Here is a 23,773-nt window from a genome sequence, read left to right as displayed (position 1 = left end):
ACTTCAGTTGTCCTTTAAAGGATACCAGAGCCCAAATGAATATGAGAAATGGGCCTGCGCTGGCCCAGGTGCATGCATTTTAAAGTACGCAACCGCTGCCAGGAGTACTCTGCACATGGCATCATAGTGATGTCACACGCATGCGCAAAGCGCTCCCAGCCACGGTTGCATACTTTAGAACGCGTGCAGCCGGGCCAGCACAGGCGCGCTGATGCCCGACCCGGCCCGACGGTTACAGGCAGCGGAGGGGGCAGAATGGAAAACGGGTAGCTGGGAGCATCAGGACAGCTCACTATACAAGCTTGCTCCCCCTGTTTCTCATATTCATTTGGGCTCTGGTATCCTTTAAAGAGAGTCTGAAGCCATAAAAAATACTTCTTTTTACTGAGTAGTCCTCTTTTTAGCAATAAGATCGTAGCTGAAACGCTGCGTCCCGGCAGCAGAGCGAGATATTTATAACCCCAAAATCCCGTGGCAAAATTACACGACTTTCTAGGTCGTGGATTTTACTGCCCGAGGGAGGCAGTGCTTAGCGCTGTAGCTCTGCCTCTGCTCGCGTCAATCTCCGCCTCTTTCAGGCATCTCGGGCATTACAGCCCAACAGTAAAGCTCCTCTGCTGGCGGAGTGCGCAATATCAGCGCACTCAGGGTCAGGAGACAGGCTGCCACGAGGAGCGGGGAGATCGGGACGCCGACACCGCCAGCAGAGGAGCTTTACTGTTGGGCTGTAATGCCCGAGATGCCTGAAACCCTTCTATATACGTGAGTGCGCTGATATTGCGCAGGCCATAACTTTTAGCCAAACGGTTTTACACTATGTGTGTTTTTATACTATTTTTTACATGTGGAACTGATCATTAAATGTGGATTGTCAAAACTGTGAACAAAGTCGTTGTGGAAGCTGTTTATTGAAGTTGGCCGCTTGAAAAGGCTAAGGCGCTAGATCCACCTGGAATGTGAGGTGGTGTCCATCTGGTGAGCTGCTAGTGTGGAGAGGCTATAGAAATCACGAGTGATGCACATTTGAGCACATATGCACGTGTGGGGGATCTGTGTTCTGTGATTACAGTAATGCACTATGTGCGGTTGTCTATCTCTGTTTGAATTGTAGAAAGGAAGAGGAGCGCTGTCACATCATTATTGACTGTCATCCAAGGACTTGTGATAGCGAACACTCAACTAAAGCATCTGTTATTTGATCATACCATATAGTATTCTGGTACTGTTTTCTGGCAGGCGCAGTTTGTATCTATTGCAATACCAGTTGGCTGGCAGTCCTGCTGATCTCTGGCTGCAGTAGTGTCTGAATCACACACCTGAAACAAGCATGTGACTAATGCAGTCAGACTTCAGTCAGAAACACCCAACCGACATGCTTGTTCAGGGTCGTTGGTTGAGGGTGTTAGACACAGAGGCTCAGCTGGATAGTGAGGTAATCTTTATTGCTTAAAGGGAACCAGAGACGAAGCACCCTCATGTATTTTACCATATAAATCAGTGGGAACATTAGAGAAAACACCTACCCTGCTCTCTGTTTCATTCTTCACTGCTCAGCCTGCTTCTTATCAAACCTGATAAAATCCCAACTGAGCATTCAGTCTGGCTTTGCTCAGGAATATTTATAGCTCAGTCTGTGTTCTCTCATGTCTTAAGTCCAAGCCTGCGCCCTGCTGGCTCTGTTCAGGAATCATTATAGCTGAGTCATTATAGCAAAGCCAGACTGAATGCTCAGTCGTGGATTTTATCAGGTCTGATAAGAAACAAGCTGTGCAGTGCAGAATGAAACAGAAAGCATGGTAGGTGTTTTCTCTAATGTTCCCATTGATCTATATGGTAAAATACATGAGGGTGCTTCGTCTCTGGTTCACTTTAAAATGAAATAATTATGTCAGCCTCCATATCTCTCTCACTTCAGGTGTCACCTATGTGACAAAGTGATGTGCGTTGGGCTGTGACAGTAACTGCTATTCAGCCAATGGAATCCCCAGGAAATAGTGATGTCAGTTTGGCTTTGGATGCTTGGACCTTGTGTCCTGAGTCATGTCACTGGTCACCGATTTGCTGCACGCTTTGGAAATTAGTTATTAGATAACTGTTACGCTGACAGTTGTTTGTCATAAAATTTGGTAAAGCCTATTTGGTACACATGCTTGACTAAAGTCAGCTGAGGCGGGAGATAACGACCCCCTCAACCGATGATCAAGCGCGTGTACGGCAGCCCCTGACCCTCAACCTGCGAGCGAGTCTCCTGGCGAGCCATTTGGCTCCATTCGCCTGGCGGATCCATTCACCCGACTGACGGCCAGCTTTATTGTTCACGCCATTCCCCCACGCACCGTGTGACATCACCGCACTGTCATCCCTCAGCCCTCACATAGCAACAGAATTTGTTTGTAGTGTACTTGCATAAATGTATGGTAAGCACACTACAAGTTACAAAATGACAGCTGGTGCCTAACTTTTAGTTTTCTGTAACTGTTCTCAGTGGGCCAAAATTGAACCCCGGGACCTAGTCACGGGCCAACCTTATTGTCTAGTGGCCACCTTCTTCCCTTATAAAGTTCCCTGTTTTTATAGGCCTCCACCCTTTCCTATATAGTTCCTTAGTGTTTAGCGCTTCCCCCTACCTCCCCCATATGGCTTCCCTGGTGTTCTAAAGCTTCACCTCCAATATAGCTTTCCTGGTGGTCTACAGTGGGCCAAACATAATTAAAAGTGGGGAAACCACTTGAGGGCAATGTAATGGCTCTGAGGGCCAGAATTGGCCCGCGGGACAGAATTTGACATGTATGCAGTCAGTGACTGGCTTAGGACAGTATAGTTCCAGTTTTGTTTTCATGCATCTCCAAAGCTTTATTTGCATCTAAAAATGGAACTAATCCTAAAGGGATCAGGAATGTGTGCATCTGATTTTCTTGAGGTGCATACACACATCAGACTATAGTCTTTGGAAAATGAAAGATCACAGACCAATCTTACCACCCTTCATGTAGTATGAGAGCCATACTCTACACAGTCTTTTCTATGGAGCTGAACTCCCCATCAGAAAAAAAGCTTTGCAAGATGCTGCACACACAGATGCTGTACAGACGCAAAAGATCTGTTCCTGCAAAATGCATTCCTGCAAATTGCAATGATAGTCTATGAGATCTGCAGATCATCATACACACATGATTTAACTGACATTCATCTGCAGATCAAGCAATCATCCGCATATCTGAAAATCCATCCTGGTGGATCTGATCTGCAGATAAATGTCAGTTAAATCATGTGTGTATGATGATCTGCAGATCTCATAGACTATCATTGCAATTTGCAGGAATGGATTTTTGGCAGGAACAGATCTTTTGCAGCTACAGATCTTTTGAGTGTGTGCAGCATGTTTGTGTGCAGCATCTTGCAAAGATTTTTTTTCTGATGGGGAGTTCAGCTCCATAGAATAGACTGTGTAGAGTATGGCTCTCATACTACATGAAGGGTGGTAAGATTGGTCTGTGATCTTTAATTTTCCAAAGACTATAGTCTGATGTGTGTATGAGGCTTTAGACTATGGAGTTTCTCTTTAATAATGATTCCCTTTTTTTTTTCCCTCCAGTGAGTGATGGTCTGGAGCTGCGACCTAAGTACAACAGCATACTGCACTGCATGTCCACTGTGTGGAAGCGTGAGGGGTTACGCGGCCTCTATCAGGGGGTGACACCTAATATGTGGGGGGCTGGTGCCTCCTGGGGACTCTACTTCTTCTTGTAAGTAACATGAATGCTGCTTGCACTGGACCATCAGTTTATAGGCTTATATACAGACTACATACATACGCTACTTACAAACCACTCAAGTCAGAGATGCAAAGTTGTCTTCATGTTTTTTTATTGCATATTTTTGTTGTTAAATGTTACAGTATTGTATAAACAGTTTTTATGTCACTCTTCAAAAGAGCATTGAAAACAACCAAAACACACAGTTGGGCACCACCAAAGCAGCAATGCTATGGTCTACGGTCAACACACAGGTAATTTTGGGTTCCGGTCGGCCCTCGAATTACTGCTCCCTCCGAGTTGCTAAGACTCGGAGGGGGAATAGTATTTAGCCTCCTTAGCGATAATCACGAGTCCAGCTCGGGGTCGAAAGAACAAGCCAGGAGTAGTAACCCCGAGCTTAACCTATTTTGGTTCCTGGACGTAGAAACTACGTCCAGGAACCATGCACGCTCCCGCGGCCGATCGCGCGCGTGCACGCGCACTCCCGGCTGCGGATTCGGTAGCCACGGAATCAATGTATCGGGCTATGGTGCCCGATCACTGATTCCTCTCCCCCCGCTGAAAAAGCGACAGTTTCTCTCGGAAGCTGTGCTTTTTCTGGCCGTTGCCTCCCCCCTGCGTCACTCTAAGCGTGTGTTACGCTTAGAGTGGTCATGTAAACTCATGGCCGCCATCTTGTGGCCAAAAAGTAAAACTACAACTAAAAGTAAAAAAAATTAAAACACACAATTACATTATAAAAATATAGTTTACATCCCACCCTCCCAAAAATACCCAAATAAAATGTTTAATATAAAAAAAAAACATTACAATAGAAAAAAAAAAACATGTAAATATTTACCTAAGGGTCCAAACTTTTTAAATATCAATGTAAAGATGAAATATTTCTATATTTTTTTTATTTTAAACTTGTAAATAGTGATAGATGCAAAACGGAAAAAATGCACCTTTATTTCCAAATAAAATATTGTCGCCATACATTGTGATAGGGACATAATTTTAACGGTGTAATAACCGGGACATATGGACAAATACAATACGTGAGTTTTAATTATGGAGGCATGTATTATTTTAAAACTATAATGGCTGAAAACTGAGAAATAATGAAATTTTTCAGTTTTTTTTCTTATTCTTCCTGTTAAAATGCATTTACAGTAAAGTGGCTCTTAGCAAAATGTACCCCCCAAAGAAAGCCTAATTGGTGGCGGAAAAAACAAGATATAGATCAGTTCATTGTGATAAGTAGTGATAAAGTTATAGGCTAATGAATGGGAGGTGAACATTTCTCAAGTGAAATCGACGGAACGCGAATGGGTTAACTTGTGGTAGCCGCTGTGAGGTCTATGCATAGCAATGTGTGCAGCGGGCGGTTTTACTCCCCTCCCGGAGGATCCCGATGTTAGCCACCATTCTTCTTCCTTTCCTCTGAGGCTCTGCTTCCCCCTGGTGAGATCGCCGTTTGTAGTCATGACGACAGCCGGCAATCTCACTAAAGGGTTACAGTGCTACCCGGAGGATGGAAGGAAAACTGCAGCGCTGGGTCCTTACGGAGGGGAGTGAGTGCTGGGCTGCTTTTGTACCATAAAATCCGGAAATAATCATAAAGCCAAGGGGGTTAATGCCGCCAGGACTTTCAGCGGCAGCAGGGAGAGCTGTCATTTGGCTCACCTTGTGCCCAACTCACTGCCAGCGTACTAATACATATGCCAGTATGGTCCATGAGATGCAAAATAGTTGGTGCTGAGTTCTTCAGCTTTTGTATAAAATTTATCAGGGATGTGGAGTGGGAGCAATTTTTGGGTACCTGTTTTCGGAGTCGTAAAGAAAATGTACCGACTTCTAATAAGTTTAAACTGTAATGAAAAGAAAAAATCTAAAAAAAAAATGTTCTATTTCTCAGATAATAGTCATCATAAATAACATACACTCACCTAAAGCATTATTAGGAACACCATACTAATACGTAAATAACTCTAAAACGCGCTCAATTAATACTAAAAGCTTATTCAAAATGTAATCCTGAAAAAATGCATGAATACCACAAACATTTCCAACAATTCATTCATCCACACATATCACTCACACAGCTGGTGTGAAGGGCCCTTCCATTTTCTTATTATCATATATGTCCACAAGATTAATCATAAAAGTTCAATAAATAAATTAGATAAAAAATGTCAAGAAAAAATTCTTCCAACAATTCCTCAATGCTGGTCTGCAATGATATCTCCAAGTGTGTGTATTCAACTTTAAAACTCACGATTCCCCAACGTCAATCGTGAGTGTTAAAGTTTGAATACACACACTTTGAGATATCATTGCTGACAAGCATTGAGGAATTGTTGGAAGAAATTTTTCTTGACATTTTTTATCTAATTTTTTTCTTGAATTTTTGCTGACAAGCATTGAGGAATTTTATATGCTAATTAGGGCAAACAAGTATCGATATCAAGGAACTGTGGATGTAAGAGGGATGTGGTGTTTCTTCTCTTGTTGGAAGAATTTTTTCTTGACATTTTTTTTTTATCTAATCTTTTATTGAATTTTTATGATTAATCTTGTGGACATATATGATAAGAAAATGGAAGGGCCCTTCACACCAGCTGTATGAGTGATATGTGTGGATAAATGAGTTGTTGGAATTTTTTGTGGTATTCATGCATTTTTTTCAGGAATAAATTTTGAATAAGCTTTTAGTATTAATTGAGCGCGTTTTTGAGTTATTTACTTGTTTGAAAATTTGATGGGTTAAGGGATCTCTTATCTAAATACGCAGCTGATCAATCAATTATCCCCCCAGCACATAGTTTTGTACCATACTAATACGGTGTTTGACCCCCTTTTCGCCTTCAGAACTGCCTTAATTCTACGTGGCAGTGATTCAACAAGGTGCTGAAAGCATTCTTTAGAAATGTTGGCCCATATTGATAGGATAGCATCTTGCAGTTGATGGAGATTTGTGGGATGCACATCCGGGGCACAAAGCTCCTGTTCCATCACATCCCAAAGATGCTCTATTGGGTTGAGATCTGGTGACTATAACTGGTTTAGTACAGTGAACTCATTGTCATGTTCAAGAAACCAATTTGAAATGATCTGAGCTTTGTGACATGGTGCATTAACCTGCTGGAAGCAGCCATCAGAGGATGGGTACATAGTGGTCATGAAGGGATGGACATGATCAGAAACAATGCTCAGGTAGCCCGTGGCATTTAAACGATGCCCAATTGGCCCTAAGGGGCCTAAAGTGTGCCAAGAAAACATCCCCCACACCATTACACCACCACCAGCAGCCTGCACAGTGGTAACAAGGCATGATGGAGCCATGTTCTCATTCTGTTTACGCCAAATTCTGACTCTATAGAGACTTTCACTATGTGCGTTTTTGCAGCCATCCTGCATATTATGCAACACTATCAAAGGAAAAAGGGATACATCTGGGCACCAATTGCTGAAAAGGTCACCTATTTATTTTTCTTCCAACACCTTCAGTGATACATGCAAAAATCTAGCCTTACAGCTGTTTCACGGGAAGACCCGCTTCTTCAGAGGCAGCAGATACCATTTGAAACATACAAAACAAGGTATATATATACATATAGATAATAGATAGGTCTTACCCCACGCTCCACGCTTCTCACACTGCCGAGCGCGCGCCAGAATCTAGCGCCGCCCCGAGCCGTGCAGGTCGTTTGCTGGAGGGGGCACGCCCCCTTGTCTGGGGGCGTGCAATGGGATTTACCCATGCGTCATGTGATACGCGATACGCGTCACATGATCCGCATACGTCACATCCTCCACTTTTCAGATTGGCTGCCGGTATCAGTGTAGAGCGCAGCGGCGTCCTAGGTTGCCTAGCAACGAAGCGCATTAAAGGGGGGGACCTAAAATACAAAAACAAAGAGAAGAAACATTTTAAAAACAAAAATACAGTAAAACATCATTAAAGTTATCCAAAAAGGACCAAAAATTAGCCACTTAAAGGATGCAGTTTAAAAGGTTTTAAACTGCATCCTTTAAGTGGCTAATTTTTGGTCCTTTTTGGATAACTTTAATGATGTTTTACTGTATTTTTGTTTTTAAAATGTTTCTTTCTTTTGTATTTTAGGTCCCCCCCTTTAATGCGCTTCGTTGCTAGGCAACCTAGGACGCCGCTGCGCTCTACACTGATACCGGCAGCCAATCTGAAAAGTGGAGGATGTGACGTATGCGGATCATGTGACGCGTATCGCGTATCACATGACGCATGGGTAAATCCCATTGCACGCCCCCAGACAAGGGGGCGTGCCCCCTCCAGCAAACGACCTGCACGGCTCGGGGCGGCGCTAGATTCTGGCGCGCGCTCGGCAGTGTGAGAAGCGTGGAGCGTGGGGTAAGACCTATCTATTATCTATATGTATATATATACCTTGTTTTGTATGTTTCAAATGGTATCTGCTGCCTCTGAAGAAGCGGGTCTTCCCGTGAAACAGCTGTAAGGCTAGATTTTTGCATGTATCACTGAAGGTGTTGGAAGAAAAATAAATAGGTGACCTTTTCAGCAATTGGTGCCCAGATGTATCCCTTTTTCCTTTGATTGTGTTCAGCTTATCCTCTGGAGGCACAATTGCCTGCTGGCACCTGCATTTTCCAACCTGCCAGTCACACATCTTGTGCCGATTTTCTTCTTTTTGTTCTTTCTGCAAGTAATATTATGCAACACTGGCTGCATTTGCGGAACGCATAATGTAAAAACGCATATGCGTTTTTTACATGCGTTTTTTCCTGCGACCCATAGACTTCCATTAGCGAGAAAACTGCAGTGTGTCCCGCTACGCTAGCGGCTCTGCCATGTGTGCACCCAGCCTCTATGAGGAATGGAGACAAGTCTAGTGTCTCCAATATTCATTATGCCTGAATACCCATCATGGTCGCACGTTATGACACTGCTGATGCACATTCTGTCTGTATTAACGTATTGTTACTCTCTGTACAAATGTTGCTTTTGTTCAACTCTTATCTAAATGCTATGTATGGAGAAGTCTGTTATGATTTTATTTTGTGCTTCAATAAAATCCTTTGTTAAAAAACCCCATAAAGCCATGGTCAGATGGTAGATGGTGTACCGGTACATTTAGAACAAAGTTTGCACAGTGTGTGTTTGAGTGGGTTGCTAGCCATACAGCACTACAGTCTCACCTTTTTACTGTACCGAACTGTGACTAATGCTTTCTCCATATGCCTTGCAGTTATAGCGCAATCAAAGCGTACAAGAAGGAAGGCAGAGCTGGAAACCTGAGTCCTACTGAACACCTCCTGTCTGCTGCCGGAGCAGGTAAGCGTCTGCTGACACTGACTGCACTGGACTGACTCATTACTACGGTATTGCTGCTTGCTGAACCTGTCTCTCCACAAGCCATGACCCATGCCAGAATGCTGTAGTACTGGCGTGAGCTTGTGTTGCCTGCATGTTTCTGCAGCTATCACCCTTACATGCCAGGATAATGACATGATGTTGGTTACATTAAAGCGCACCTGAACTCAGAACTTCCTCTCTGCACTAAAAGATAAGCAACAGCATAACAACATATTTCCGTGTTACAGCTTATAGAGCTACTTCAGAGAATCTGTAGTGTAATTACTTACTAGCTTGCTGGGAGCACAGAAAGGGTTAAACACCTGTGTTTACATATCAGCTCTCAACTCAGCAGACAACTGGCAGTTTAAATTACACTAGCTCATTACTTGCTGAGGAGGAAGAATTAGACAGGCTGTTCTGTATAAACACATGCAGGGTGGATTTCTCTGTGTTCTTCTCTCCTGTGCAAGAGTTCAGGTCCGCTTTGAGGGTCCTTTTACACTTAGTGCGGTGTGATTTTGGCCATTGCGGTGAGATGTGGTTTGAGAGCCCCAGGGGAACATCTGATGAGTTCAGTACCCCTCCCCCCACGTGTGTGTGTGTGTGTGTGTGTATATATATATATATATATATATATATATATATATATATATATATAGCTACAGTGGGTTGCAAAAGTATTCGGCCCCCTTGAAGTTTTCCACATTTTGTCACATTACTGCCACAAACATGCATCAATTTTATTGGAATTCCACATGAAAGACCAATACAAAGTGGTGTACATGTGAGAAGTGGAACGAAAACCAAACATGATTCCAAACATTTTTTACAAATAAATAACTGCAAAGTGGGGTGTGCGTAATTATTGTCCACTAACAGTACAATTTCAGTGAAAAAGTCACCCGATTGATCACATAAATACGATCGGAAATAAAATGTTGTTATACATGGATTATTTTACCATCAACGAACCAATCGGTACATCCTATCCATCACAACTGGTTATAAAAACTGCTTATCCAGTTGAATGATCACCATTAGAATCGTTCAGTTGATTTGGGTTTGTCGATTTTTGTGTTTTTTTTTACACAGTCGATTTGGGACGTTAGTGAGGTGTATTTTCTACCAATGCAATCGCTCGGGCAGTTTTTCGTTAAAAATTGTATCGTTGGTGAGCACATTAAAGAGAGCCCGAGGTGGGCGCATAAAAGAAAATAACATTCTGCTACCTGATCCGGGGGGCTGAGCGGATGAGGTAGCTGCCAAAACCGCCGCTCCTGTGGGCCACACTGGCATTCTTTCACTTTTGTGACCTCTGGATCATGATGCTGAAAGGAGAGATTCATTCTCTCTCCTAGCGTGCAAAGAGGTGGGGAGCAGCAGGGGGCATGGCCAGGGAGAGAGAGCTGCCCAATGGCAGCTTTGGAAACCCTGCAGGAACGCCCCCAGCGGGCGTTTTGAACAGGGATTCCCTCTCCTCTGTTTACCCCCCGGAATAGCGACAAATATTGTCGCTAGTTTTGGGGGGCTGTAGCATGGCGGTGGGGGGGGCAGAAAGTGGCGGTGGGGACACAGAGGCATGTCATGAGGCAGAGAACATGCCTCTGTGTTCCATCTGCCCCGCCACGAACCGCCTCAGGTTCTCTTTAAGGGGGTACTTAAGATAATCTTGTCTAACAAGAAGTACTTGTTACATGCTTTCTGTAACGGACGGTTGCGGGGCCGCAGACGCGTCCTGGAACCGCCCGTGAAGAAAAAGCGATCACACTCGATTCTCTGCATCGATTGCGCTTCAGATCAATAGAATCTGGATTTATTGTGTAGGAGAGTCTGCAGTCTTTTCTCAGCAGAGAGATAGCCATCTGCAGAGAGTCCCTGGCTTCAAGCTGTGCTGATGGCCCATCCATCAGGTATAGGTGACAAGCACCATGACAGAAGCAATCTAAAGTGGAAAAACTCAGACACTCGGGCTCCTTCCCCAGCAGGGGAGCCGACATGTGGCTTGCTGCTGCCAGCTTCAAAAAGAACCTCACCTAGGGATGACCTGCTGTCAATCCCAGATGCAGATCATATTCCATAAACTGCTATATGTGTCATATTTTCTGTGTTGCCAGGCTGGCAGACCCTCTAAACTAACAAAGCATGTAGGGCCCTGTCTGGCACTGGTTCTGAGAACATTTCAGAACATTCTGAGGTAAAGACTGTCAGTTAGGCAGTTCGAAAGTGCCCTGATGATACCACAGGGGTCCCACCCCTCATGTTTGGTATCAGGCTGCTGGGTAAATCGAGGCAGACCTGAAAATATTAGTAAATCTGCCCTGACCTGTACGGTTCTGTGAGATAGAGCCCATATGTGGTTAAGACATGATTTCTGGTCCCCAGGACAAGGGGAGGACTCATCTCATGTTCTAAGGGGGTGTGTGGCCCTGCCCTCACTCCCTCCTACTGGATCAGGGGCATAAGAATGGCAGAGGAGACAAACTCAGTGTCCTCCACCCTGAAACTTCTTGAACTCATCTGTGCCAGCTTGAGGATATGCTGGCATCCACCTGGTCTGAACTCTGAACTTTTGATTGAAACCAAGAACTTTATGATTCTTCCCACAAAAAGGACATCTTTCCAGGAACTAAGTATTTTTTCTCCCTTCTTTTATTTTTCATACTGGCTATTACTGTTTTAATAATTGTTTGTTTGTATATATTTATATTGCTTTCAATAAACCGACGCTATCGTCAGTTGTTGTTCTAGCTACCCTACTATTCAGCACGCACACAACTGAACCAGACCTCTAAAGAGACGTTACTATTGTTTGTTGTTGGCTAGACAGAATACAGCGTGTTTTAACCGTTTTTATTCGCAGGACCAGTCAGTCAGTAAATCTGGTCCACTGGCCCATACCAGTGGTGGTGGCAGATACCCTGGAATCGTGTGTACGTTGTAATTACCCATATCTCACAGGCTCCCTTCTGGTTTGTCTGCGGTTTGTCCCAACGGTTCCTGCGCATTGACTGCGACCAGAGTTCGCACGATCCGTGCGCTGGCACCGTTTGGAAGGCCATTTGCGGTCTGACCACCAGGGCTCCTGTGACACTTTCATATCTGTAATATCTGCTGTTTGTTTCCATGCAGGTGCCTTAACTATGTGTTTTACAAACCCAATATGGGTTACAAAGACCCGTCTCATTCTTCAGTACGATTCTGGTGTTGACCCATCTAAGCGTCAGTACAGAGGCATGTGCCACGCCCTGGCTACTATATACAGACATGAAGGGATCCCTGGACTGTATAGGGTAAGATACTTTATGCTTCAGTTTAAAGCTATTTCTATATAGAGCGTTATCTGCAAATGGTAGGCATTGCAGGGTGTATTCAGGTATTGTGGCCTAATGATTTCAGGTTTGATTTATTAAAGGGGCGGATCAAGCAAAAAGGGCACCATGGGCTGTAATGTGAATAAAGGCTACAGCGGCACTCAGAAAGTAATTTGGGCACCAGAAAAAGACGAGGCTCAAATGACAAAAAATACAGTGCAATTCAGCCACCAGCAACAGCTGGCAACCAAAGTACATCTTTTCCCTGAGTCCATGGCGGCCTGGAGGGGGAATAGTAATTCACACCGCCGGGACTTTTGCAGGAGCAGGGTGAGCCGTTTTTTAAGCTTCATCCTGTGCCCAAATTCCTAGGCTCCCCTTTTTGTATGTATGCATGTAACATCCAAAAATGTAAAAAATTGCTTATATAGTTAGTACCCCAAAAATATGTAATAGTGCCCCCCCCCCCCCCCCCCCCTCCCATTTTTTTTCTCTTTACCTGGTTTGGGTGCCTTTGCCCAACTGCAGAAATTGTGCAGTGCCAGCGGGATTGTGGGAATTTCATCACACTTTAAAGTGTACCTGAGCTGATGCTCGGGTACAAAATCAGATACTTACGTAAAGAGAGGAAAGCCTCAGGATCCTACTGAGGCTTCTCTCGGTGGTCTGCTGTCACTGAGCACGGCCCCCCTCCCCGCATCCATGGCCACACAATAGCCGACTGAGCCCGCCCGCACTTGCGTAAGGAGCCATGAGCTCCGTGCAACTGATCATGCGCGGTCAAACAAGTAATAAGGATGCTAACCAGGCAATCCTAAAGTTAAAAATCACTCTTACTTTTCCTCTCCAAAAAAAACCCCATAATTCCCCAGTTTCCCAGGCTCTTATTTGGTACATCTGCCGCACAAAGGAAGTTGGAGGGCATGCTGGGATTTCTTGTTATCTTCTTTACTTTCAGCCTGATTGGCTGAAGCCTCTTTCCCTCCTGTTTTCCCCTCCCACACCTCTGTTCCTCTCTGATTGGCCAATATTTCTCATGCTCAGAAAATGCACTTTCTAATGCAGAGCTGGGTGGGAGTGTCTGAAGACTGGGCAGAGGGAGTGCAAAGCATACACAATCAGGCAGAGGAGAGTAAGGGAGGAAATGACATCAGGATTGGCTTCAAGATAGACACAGACAAAATGGAAAATCCTGAGAAGGATTTTCTTTTTTTTTTTCTTTTTTTTTTCTATAGAAAAATCACTGTTTTTTCTGAGATAGTATGGCTGACCGCTCCACTTTAAAAGGAAATGTCAGCTTCCATATCTCTCTCACTTCAGATTCCCTTTACAGCTTTAGGCAGATAGATTCCATGTTGTGCTGCATGTTAATGCCTTTTTCTGTTCCTCTGCAGGGATTTGTGCCAGGCCTTCTAGGAACTTCACACGGAGCCCTTCAGTTCATGGCTTATGAGGAGCTAAAACTGGAGTACAATAAGCACCTTAATCGTCCCAGTGATACTAAACTGGTAAAGTTCCACTTGCCTTATAAAAAACAGTTTTTTTTATCTTCATGAAAGTTCAGATCATTATTATTTAGTATTTATATAGTGCCGACATCTTCCCCAGCACTGTACAGAGTACATGCTATGGGCTTGATTCACAAAGCGGTGCTAACTGTGAAGCCCTCTATCATGCCTAAACTCAGTTAGGTCGTGATAAAATCAACTCGTGCGCAAAGTCCCGCGCACAAAACTTTGCTCCCCAGGCGACCTTATAAGCGCATGGGGTGCGCTGTTATCATCACTTCGCGCTGTGCGCGTGCAAAGTTTTGCGCGTGGGACTTTGCGCACGAGTTGATTTTCAAAACGGTGCTGACCTAATTAGCACCCTACTTAACACGCCCAAAGTCTTTAGGCGTGCTAACTAGGTTAGCACCGCTTTGTGAATTAAGCCCTATGAATTGTGTAGTGCAGGGGTGCCCATTGCATCAGTCGCGAAGGACAAATGTATAGATCATTATCTGACGCAGTGGGCACTGACAGTACAGCGCTGGCCAATAAGAACAGCATATGTCTGCGCATGCCCCTTCCTGCGGCTAACAGCCAATCGGTGTGGCTGAAACATCCTGTGATGTCGCATCCAGTCTGAAGGAGGGGACATGTTTCACCCGCTGTCACACTCCCCACCAAGTGAGTACATCTCTTCTCTCACTTCCAACACACACCACACCACACTGGTATAAGACTCTGTTGATCTATTGATTCACATTCTTCATTCACAATTGCTACTATCTATTTGTATTGATTATTGCCAGTCTATTTTACCATTTATGCCACCCTACTTTCTGTATGCTTTTTTCTTGAAGGGTGGGGGGGGGGATTGTAGGTGGTAGATCGCTTTGTCTTCGTAGTCATTAAAGTAGCTCAATGTCTGAAATAGTGTGGCCACCCCTGGTGTAGCGTATGTATGTTAGTCTAAGGCCAGTTTGTTCAGGGGAAGTCAATTAAAGGGGAACTGAAGTAAGAGGTATACGGAGGCTGCCATATTTATTTTCTTTTAATCAATACCAGTTGCCTGGCAGCCCTGCTGGTCTATTTCTCTGCAGTAGTATCTGATTAACACCAGAAACAAGCATGCAGCTAGTCTTGTCAGATCTGACTTTAAAGTCTGAAACACCTGATCTGCTGCATGCTTGTTCAGGGGCCATGGCTAATAGTATTAGAGGCAGAGGATCAGCAGGGCTGCCAGGCAATTGGTATTGCTTAAAAGGAAATAAACATGGCAGCCTCCATATACCTCTCTCTTCAGTTCCCTTTTAACTTACCAGTATGTTTTTGTGATGTGGGAACTGGAGTACCCCCAGAGGAGACCCCCACGCAACCACACAGAGAATATACAAACTCCTTGCAGATAGTGCCCTGGCTGGAATTCAAACCGGGGACCCAGCGCTGCAAGACTAGAGTGCCCAAGATTATAGACTTGTTTATTTACTGAAACCTGCTGTCAATCCTTGTGTTTTTTTGTTTGTTTTCAAATATCCATCTCTACCCTTACTTCTAGCCTTGCTAATTAGATAAACGCTTCAAAAAACAATCTTGTGAATACACTATCACATAAAATTGTAAAAAAAAGAAAAAGAAAAAAAATACACACATAGAAGAAATGCATTCCTCCTAGAGTAAAATGTGCTATAGATTACTTTTTTCCTATGTAACTGTCACAGTAGACCGTATAGAGAGACGAGACACATAACATTTATATTGCGCTTTTCTCCTCTCTGACTCAAAGCGCCAGAGCTGCAGCCACTAGGATGCGCTCTATAGGCAGAAGCAGTGTTAGGGAGTCTAGCTCAGGGATTCCTAACTGAATAGCCCTTAACCATTTCGCTATCCAGCCACTAAGAGGAGATGGACAGGTCTAACACCGCAGAGGCGCTCAATGCACAGCGTTTTTTTTGTATTGCTGGCACTGATTTTTCGTCTAAAGAAGTGAGCCGAATGTGCTCACGAAACGTGTTGCCATAGTGCAAATGAACTCAATTTTTCCATAACTAGTGTTATCTCTGAGGTAAGCCACCTCTAATTTTTGGATTGTATTGCTTTTAAAGAGAATCTGTATTGTTAAAATCGCACAAAAGTAAACATACCAGTGCGTTAGGGGACATCTCCTATTGCCCTCTGTCACAATTTCGCCGCTCCCCGCCACATTAAAAGTGGTTAAAAACAGTTTTTAAAAGTTTGTTTATAAACAAACAAAATGGCCACCAAAACAGGAAGTAGGTTGATGTACAGTATGTCCACACATAGAAAATACATCTGTACACAAGCAGGCTGTATACACCCTTCCTTTTGAATCTCAAGAGATCATTTGTGTGTTTCTTTCCCCCCTAAGGGGGGAGTTCATAGCAGAACCACAACACTGAAGAACTTGGCAGCCTTCCAGACACAGGCTGACAAGTCTGACAAGGGAAAGATACATTGATTTATTACAGAGACTGTGATAGTACAAAGTGCTGCAGTAAGCCAGAACACATTAGAATAGCTTTTGGAACTTGTAGGATGATAAAAAACAGGATGCAATTTTTGTTACGGAGTCTCTTTAAAGTGTTTTCTACCGGGGCTCCTCTTCCTCCTGTTGCGTTCTGTACCCTCCCTTGGAGGGTGGCTTCCTGTCTACATGCCTAGTAATCTATGACCCTAATGTTCCCCTTTCAGAACACCTTGGAATACATCACTATGGCAGCGACGTCTAAGATATTTGCAGTGGCGGCTACTTACCCATATCAGGTGGTCCGAGCTCGCCTTCAGGATCAGCACAATCGCTATTCAGGGGTCATAGATGTCATTAGGCGGACGTGGAGGTAAGCTGGAACTTACTGTATGCATGCATAAAATCGCAATGTCAGTTTACAGCCTGGTGTGTCAGCAGTGTGAGGCCCGGGCCCACTGTACATCGCTGAGCGCTTTTTGTAGCATTTTCCAGAGTGGTTTCTGATGATTTAAAAGCAGGGATGCTGTCACGAGTAGATTGGAGTGGCCTAAGCACTCGAACTTGTGATTCAAATGAGCAATAATTAATGCAGGTGTGGAGCGGGACATAAGGGGTTATTTACCCATAAGGCTGCGTGCTCCCTGCGCTCCAAATAGGATCCACACGCGTCCTATTCATCGCATTACAAGCCTCGCTGTGGGCACTTCCTCCTTCCGGCTTGAAGGAGGAAGTGCCCGCAGTGCCTGCAGCGAGGCTTGTAATGCGATGAATAGGACGCATGTGGATCCTATTTGGAGTGCAGGGAGCACGCAGCCTTATGGGTAAATAACCCCTTATGTCCCGCTCCACACCTGCATTAATTATTGCTCAGTGGATCAAGAAAGAAGAACTCCAGCACTCTCTTAACAGCAGTAGGAGATGGGACTTAGACCTAATGAACCAATGGAGTATGTGCGTCTCTTTGAGGGGCGTGCACGGGCTGAGTAGAAGACAGCAATACAATATGAGGAGGGACAGCGCTCCTCTTCCTCTCTAAAACTGAACAGAAACAGATGGCCGCACATAGTGCATTACTGTCATCATGAATCACAATAATCAAGCCCCAAACGTGCACATGTGCTCAAAAGTGCTCCACTCGTGATCTCTCCCCCTTCACACCAGCAGCTCACCGGATAAACGCCACCTCACTTTCCAGGTGGGTCTCACATTTAGCCTTGAGAGTGGCCAGCTCCAATCACAGTGTACACAGATTCTGATCCGTAGTTTAGAAGATCCACATTTTAATATTCAGTTCCATATGTAAAAAATATAAAAAACATACATAGCGTAATACAGTAGGTTAAAAGTCAGGGCCTGCGCAATTTCAGCGCACTCACGTGTGTAGAGAAATATCAGGCATCTCGGGCATCCCAGCCCATTAACATGTCTCCTCCACTAGCGGCACCGGCGTCCCGATTTTCCCGCTCCTGGTAGCAGCCTGTACCCTCACCATCCGTGTTTCCTCCTCAAGCCCAGTGACGTCAGCGCTCCTGGTCACGCCCTACGCGTTTCGTCCAATGGACTCATCAGGGGCTAACGTCACTAGGGCGCCGACGTCTCTTATACTCTGGGCTGGCTCGTTCCTCAATACATGAGTGCCTCGCGCGCACTAGGGCTGCGCGACTTCCTGGTACTGACATCATAAGTGATCGCCTGGAACGCAGATGTCCCCGGCGCTTTCCACTGACTAAGAGAAATGGCTGAGTTTCACCCAGTGCCATCTAGTGGCAGAATCGCTAACTCCCTGCTGGACTTACAGCATTTGGCTTAATGCTTTATTGTCAGATCACATTTACTGCCATCTAGTGGCCAAATGACTAACTTCCGGCCAGAATTAAAATTAAAATTAAAATGAAATGCCCCCTATGTTTTAAAAACAGGCATAATCAAGAAATTAAATTAAATGAAAAAAATATAAAAAATTTTCTGCAGAGGACAGGGTTCTATGTATAAAGGAAATTAGCTGGTAGATATTATATTGCAGAGCCCAGAGGAATCGTAAATCAAACAGCTCCTACAGCTCCCTCCGACCCTTCTAATGCCTAGTTCAAAATTGGTTTACCAACCTGGATCTACCAGAGGTAATTTGACTAAAAAATCTGGCTAAAGAATCCAGACAAATATTCTTTGTTCTCTTCACTGTCCCTTGACCAATTCCATTATACTTGTGAATATGTATGCAAAGTTTCCAGGGTGAGCAGTCTCTAGACCGGACTCTCGCCCTTTAGACACCTGGGCTGGTTCTTAAATCAATCCATGCTTACTTATGGGCTGTGATCACTTTCAAGATCATGCCACCTACCTAATGAGTGTTGCCATTGGTGCAGGCCCAGACTTGGGCACCTCCTCAGTTTACATGCCTCCGTGCCTACCGAGGGAGAATTCTGTGTACCTCCATACCACTTTACCCTGTGCCCCTACATGGCCTCTACCCCCGCTCCCCTTATCTAAATGTGTATATTGGTGGATATTGTTTTTGATGGCCCCCATCTATAGTCCGTACTGGAGCCACAGGATTCTCAGTGCCTATTCAGTTTATACATCATTCATAATACAGCACTCAGGGTCTAACATACTCCAAAATCAAGCAGTCTACATGAAGTTCTGCATTACCCCCCTGGGGACAGTGCCCCATCCTGTATATCCACCCAAAACTCCATCCTGAACTCCATGCAATCCCTATAGGCTGCTGGGCTGTGACCCCTTTCAGGATCATGCCATCTCACTGGTGGGTGATGCCCTTAGTGCAGGCCCAGCTATAGATACCTCCTCAGTTTTCATGCCTCCGTGTCCACCGAGGGAGCATTCTGTGTAATTCCATTCTACTTGATTCCTATACCCTTATGTAGCCACTATCCCCCCTCCCCTTACCTGGTGTAGGTTAGTATTACATGAGGTGGCCCCCTAAGACCTATAAAGGAACCCCAGGATTCTCAGTGCCCCTATGATCATATATCATTCAAAGTCTAACAGTTTAGGTCAAACATCATTCGTGATGAAGCAGTTTAGATCAAATTCTACATTAAGTCCCCCTGGGGACAGTGATCCCATCTTATGTATCCACCTCCCCTCAGCCTGAGAGATATCCCGTACCACACTTGAACCTCTCCATCTTTTAACATGTGATTCTACCCCCATGAATTTAAGTCCAGTGGGGTCTCGATTATGATGTGTTTTGAAATGGTTAGAAACACTATGTGTGGCCAACCCTTTGATTATATTCGCCACATGTTCCCCTATCCTTTTATGTAGTGATCGAGTGGTGCGCCCCACGTATTCTAGCCCGCAAGGACATTTCAGAACATAAATCACCCCCTTAGTGCGACATGTTATACACTGTCTTATCTTGTGCTGATGACCTGTGTTCCTTGCAGTGAAACTGTCCCCTTTGTACGGCTGCGCCTCTCTGCAGCCCCTACAGTCCCGGCAGGGAAAAAACCCCCTTTGGCCCAACAAGTTGGCTGTATTCATCTTAGGGGGGTTCTGAAAGCTAGGAACTAGTTTCGACCTGAGATTGGGTGCTTTTCTATATATAAAGCCTGGTTTTTTTGGAAGTACACTCCTCAGTGCTCCGTCCAGTTGTAAAATGCGCCAGTGTCTCATGATAATAGACTCAACCTCTCTGTGTTGATGGCTATAGTCCAATAGCAGATCAAACTCTCTATTTCTTACTATTGGTTGTTGTCTGTTTCGTAATAGATCAGACTGTTCCATATTTGATACTTCATCCACCACTTTCTGTAGATCTGCATGGTGGTAGCCTTTATCCATAAAGCGCTGGACCAGAATCTGGCTCTGTTCTCTAAAGTCTTGGACATTAGTACAATTCCTCCTGATCCTCATTATTTGCCCTTTTGGGATGTTGTTAAGCCACCTCTTGTGGTGACAGCTCCCTTGGGGAATGTACCCATTTTTGTCCGTGGGCTTAAAGAAAGTTTTAGTCATCAGTTTGTCTCCCTGTTTGGTAATCACCAGGTCTAAAAATTCGACCTGTCTGGATGCCTGATGGAAAGTTATTTTAATGGGTGCCCAGTGATTGTCAATTACCTTGAGAAACTCATTGAGCTCCTCACTGGCACCCCTCCATATAAAGAACAGGTCGTCAATAAACCTGTTCCAACTTATGATTTTCATCGCCTGTTGTTTACTAAGGATTTCTTGCTCCCATTTTCCCATATAAATGTTAGCCAGCGATGGAGCGAACTTAGCCCCCATGGCACAGCCGGTCAACTGTAGGTAGTGATCCTGTTCATACCAGAAATAGTTGTGTGATAGAGCAAAATTTAATAGTTCCATAATGAACTCAATTTGCTCCGGTTTCAGATCAGTATTTGCCCCCAGGGCCGATTTCACTGCTTCCATCCCACTATCATGTGGGATGACTGTATAGAGAGAGGCCACGTCTCCTGTGACCAATATATCATCCTTTTCTATCTGAATGTGTTGCATCCTCTGTAATAGATCTTTAGTATCTTTTAGAAGGTATGGTAGCTTCGCCACTGCCTCTTGAAGGAACCAATCCACATACTCCCCCACTCTCTGTGTGAGTGATCCCACCCCACTCACAATGGGTCTCCCTGGGGGGTTGATTTGATCCTTATGGATCTTAGGGTTAGAATAGATCACAGGGAGCCTCGGGTTCGTGGGCATTAAATATTTAAATTCATTCGTGGAGATAAACGTTTCTCTCTCCCCCTTCATCAGAATCTCCTTTAGTTGCTTCTTAAACTCAATCGTGGGATTTTTCTTCAATTTTTTGTATGTGGTTGGATCAGCCAGTAAGCGCTTCATCTCCTGTTTATATTGGCCGCCATTGAGTATCACTAGACCCCCCCCTTTATCAGCGGGTTTTAAAATGAGGTCTTTCTGTTCTACCAGCTCCCTGATCTGTTGATCAATCACTCTACTATTTTTTAGCTTTTTGACTTCCAGCCTGTCCAGGTCTTGAAGCACCGCCCTCTTGAATGTATCAATCGTGCTATCTTTAGCATTATCCTGAGGATTGAATAGGGATCTATTCTTGAGGGTCGTATGAATATATTGTTGAGGTGGTGGATTGGCCCCAAGTGTGGGGCCAGGTTTACTCAGGAAATACTTCTTTTGGTTAAGTTTCCTCACATATTTGTTAATCCCCAAATAGGTTTCAAACTTATTGAGGCTCTTAGGGGGTGCATAGTTCAATCCCTTATCAAGCAGTTTTAATTGAGGTTTAGTTAGAGGAACCCCACTCAGGTTAAATATGCCCCCCCCTATCTCTGTCTTTTTCTGTCTCTCTCTACGTCCTCCTCGAACCCCTCTCCGGTTCTTTTTTGCCCTCCCTCCCATTCCTCCTCCTGATATTCCCTCTGATGGCTCCATCTGTCCGTCTGGCCTACCCCTAAAAAACGATCATTGTACTCCGTGAGTGTCTGATATCGATTGGATAGAGGTATGTTTGTGTACCCTCTATTTCCCCCCCCCTCTATATTGGGGATTGATGCCATTTCTCTGCCTAAGGTTGTAATGTGGTTGCCCATTCTCCATTTGAGGTGAGGGTCGACCCCCCCCCTTGTGGTTGTTTAGGCTCAGTTCTTGATAAGGGTCTGGGAGGCGGGGGTGCTCCCCATGCCCCTACTGGGGCTCCATCTCTCTGCCCTCTATACTGCTCTTGTTGTAGGGGTCTATTATCACTAGGGCGATCTATTATTCTGGGGCTCTCCTGGTCCAGATATTCCCGTGGGGGGCCCATCTCATCTACTTTAGGTTTGTGCTGAGCATTTGTTGGTTCAGCTTGCTTCTGGGTTTGTTCTATCTGCCATCTGTAGGCTTTCCCAGTTTTGTAATCACCCCAGTCATTCCAAAATCTTTTTTGTCTGATTTCTATGATCTCTTTTTCATTTTTGGTCAATTTTTTCATTAATGCCTCCATAGCCTGCTTATATGAATCCCCCTCTTTGAACGGTTCCCTGACCCCCTTTAGCTGATCAATCTCCCCCTCGAGGCGATCTAACCTCGCCTGTTTTCTCTTTGATAGAATTTTTAACAGATCAAGTCCACTTTTATTTAAAAATTCCCCCATTTCCTTATCATTCTCCTCACTGTTTTCCCCATCATTAATTAGGATATCCCATCTATATCTTTTGGGCACCAGCTCTTCCTCAATGTATCTACCCAGACTCGCCTGATCCCACCAGGCTACCTGTTCCTTGAGCATTAGATTGTGTAACCTTTTAAAGTTATTCTCCAGCGTTTCCCCCCCAGCCTCGCTCCCATTCCCCGGCTCTTTGGAAAAGACCCCCGCGAGGTTAATGGTCCCTCGTTCTCTCAGTGCAAATGCATCCATAATTGAGGCCAATTGTTAGTAAATGATATTTAAATGATAATTAGAACACAGGAAAAACGCTAAACACTGCCAAAAAACACTGGTAGAACACTTGCCCCTATTGAATGCTATCCCTAATGTGATTGACCTCACTTTACCCTCAGTGGATTTAGGGCAATAGACATAGACCCCAGCCTAAAAAATATATATATATCAATGCGAACCCCAAAAGGTGTGGCGGCAGCAATTAAAAGCACCTCAAATGGAGAATGGGCAACCACATTACAACCTTAGGCAGAGAAATGGCATCAATCCCCAATATAGAGGGGGGGGGAAATAGAGGGTACACAAACATACCTCTATCCAATCGATATCAGACACTCACGGAGTACAATGATCGTTTTTTAGGGGTAGGCCAGACGGACAGATGGAGCCATCAGAGGGAATATCAGGAGGAGGAATGGGAGGGAGGGCAAAAAAGAACCGGAGAGGGGTTCGAGGAGGACGTAGAGAGAGACAGAAAAAGACAGAGATAGGGGGGGGCATATTTAACCTGAGTGGGGTTCCTCTAACTAAACCTCAATTAAAACTGCTTGATAAGGGATTGAACTATGCACCCCCTAAGAGCCTCAATAAGTTTGAAACCTATTTGGGGATTAACAAATATGTGAGGAAACTTAACCAAAAGAAGTATTTCCTGAGTAAACCTGGCCCCACACTTAGGGCCAATCCACCACCTCAACAATATATTCATACGACCCTCAAGAATAGATCCCTATTCAATCCTCAGGATAATGCTAAAGATAGCACGATTGATACATTCAAGAGGGCGGTGCTTCAAGACCTGGACAGGCTGGAAGTCAAAAAGCTAAAAAATAGTAGAGTGATTGATCAACAGATCAGGGAGCTGGTAGAACAGAAAGACCTCATTTTAAAACCCGCTGATAAAGGGGGGGGGTCTAGTGATACTCAATGGCGGCCAATATAAACAGGAGATGAAGCGCTTACTGGCTGATCCAACCACATACAAAAAATTGAAGAAAAATCCCACGAT

At 44.5% G+C, this 23,773-nt stretch overlaps 1 protein-coding gene across 1 annotated transcript in view; it reads left to right on the top strand.

Moving 5' to 3' along the window:
• The window catches only part of SLC25A32 (solute carrier family 25 member 32), a 35,974-nt gene that overhangs the window by 1,917 nt on the left and 10,284 nt on the right, over window positions 1-23,773 (top strand). Inside the window, exons 2-6 of the mRNA XM_068237767.1 lie at window positions 3,596-3,746; window positions 8,987-9,072; window positions 12,226-12,386; window positions 13,802-13,915; window positions 16,604-16,749. Coding sequence (XP_068093868.1) covers window positions 3,596-3,746; window positions 8,987-9,072; window positions 12,226-12,386; window positions 13,802-13,915; window positions 16,604-16,749 — 658 coding nt within the window. The remainder of the gene's footprint in view (window positions 1-3,595; window positions 3,747-8,986; window positions 9,073-12,225; window positions 12,387-13,801; window positions 13,916-16,603; window positions 16,750-23,773) is intronic.

The sequence above is a fragment of the Hyperolius riggenbachi genome, chromosome 5 (assembly GCF_040937935.1).
Source record: "Hyperolius riggenbachi isolate aHypRig1 chromosome 5, aHypRig1.pri, whole genome shotgun sequence".
Lineage (NCBI taxonomy): Eukaryota > Metazoa > Chordata > Amphibia > Anura > Hyperoliidae > Hyperolius > Hyperolius riggenbachi.
The sequence above is the reverse complement of the archived record's forward strand: the minus strand, read 5'-3'. Positions and strand labels throughout refer to the sequence as shown.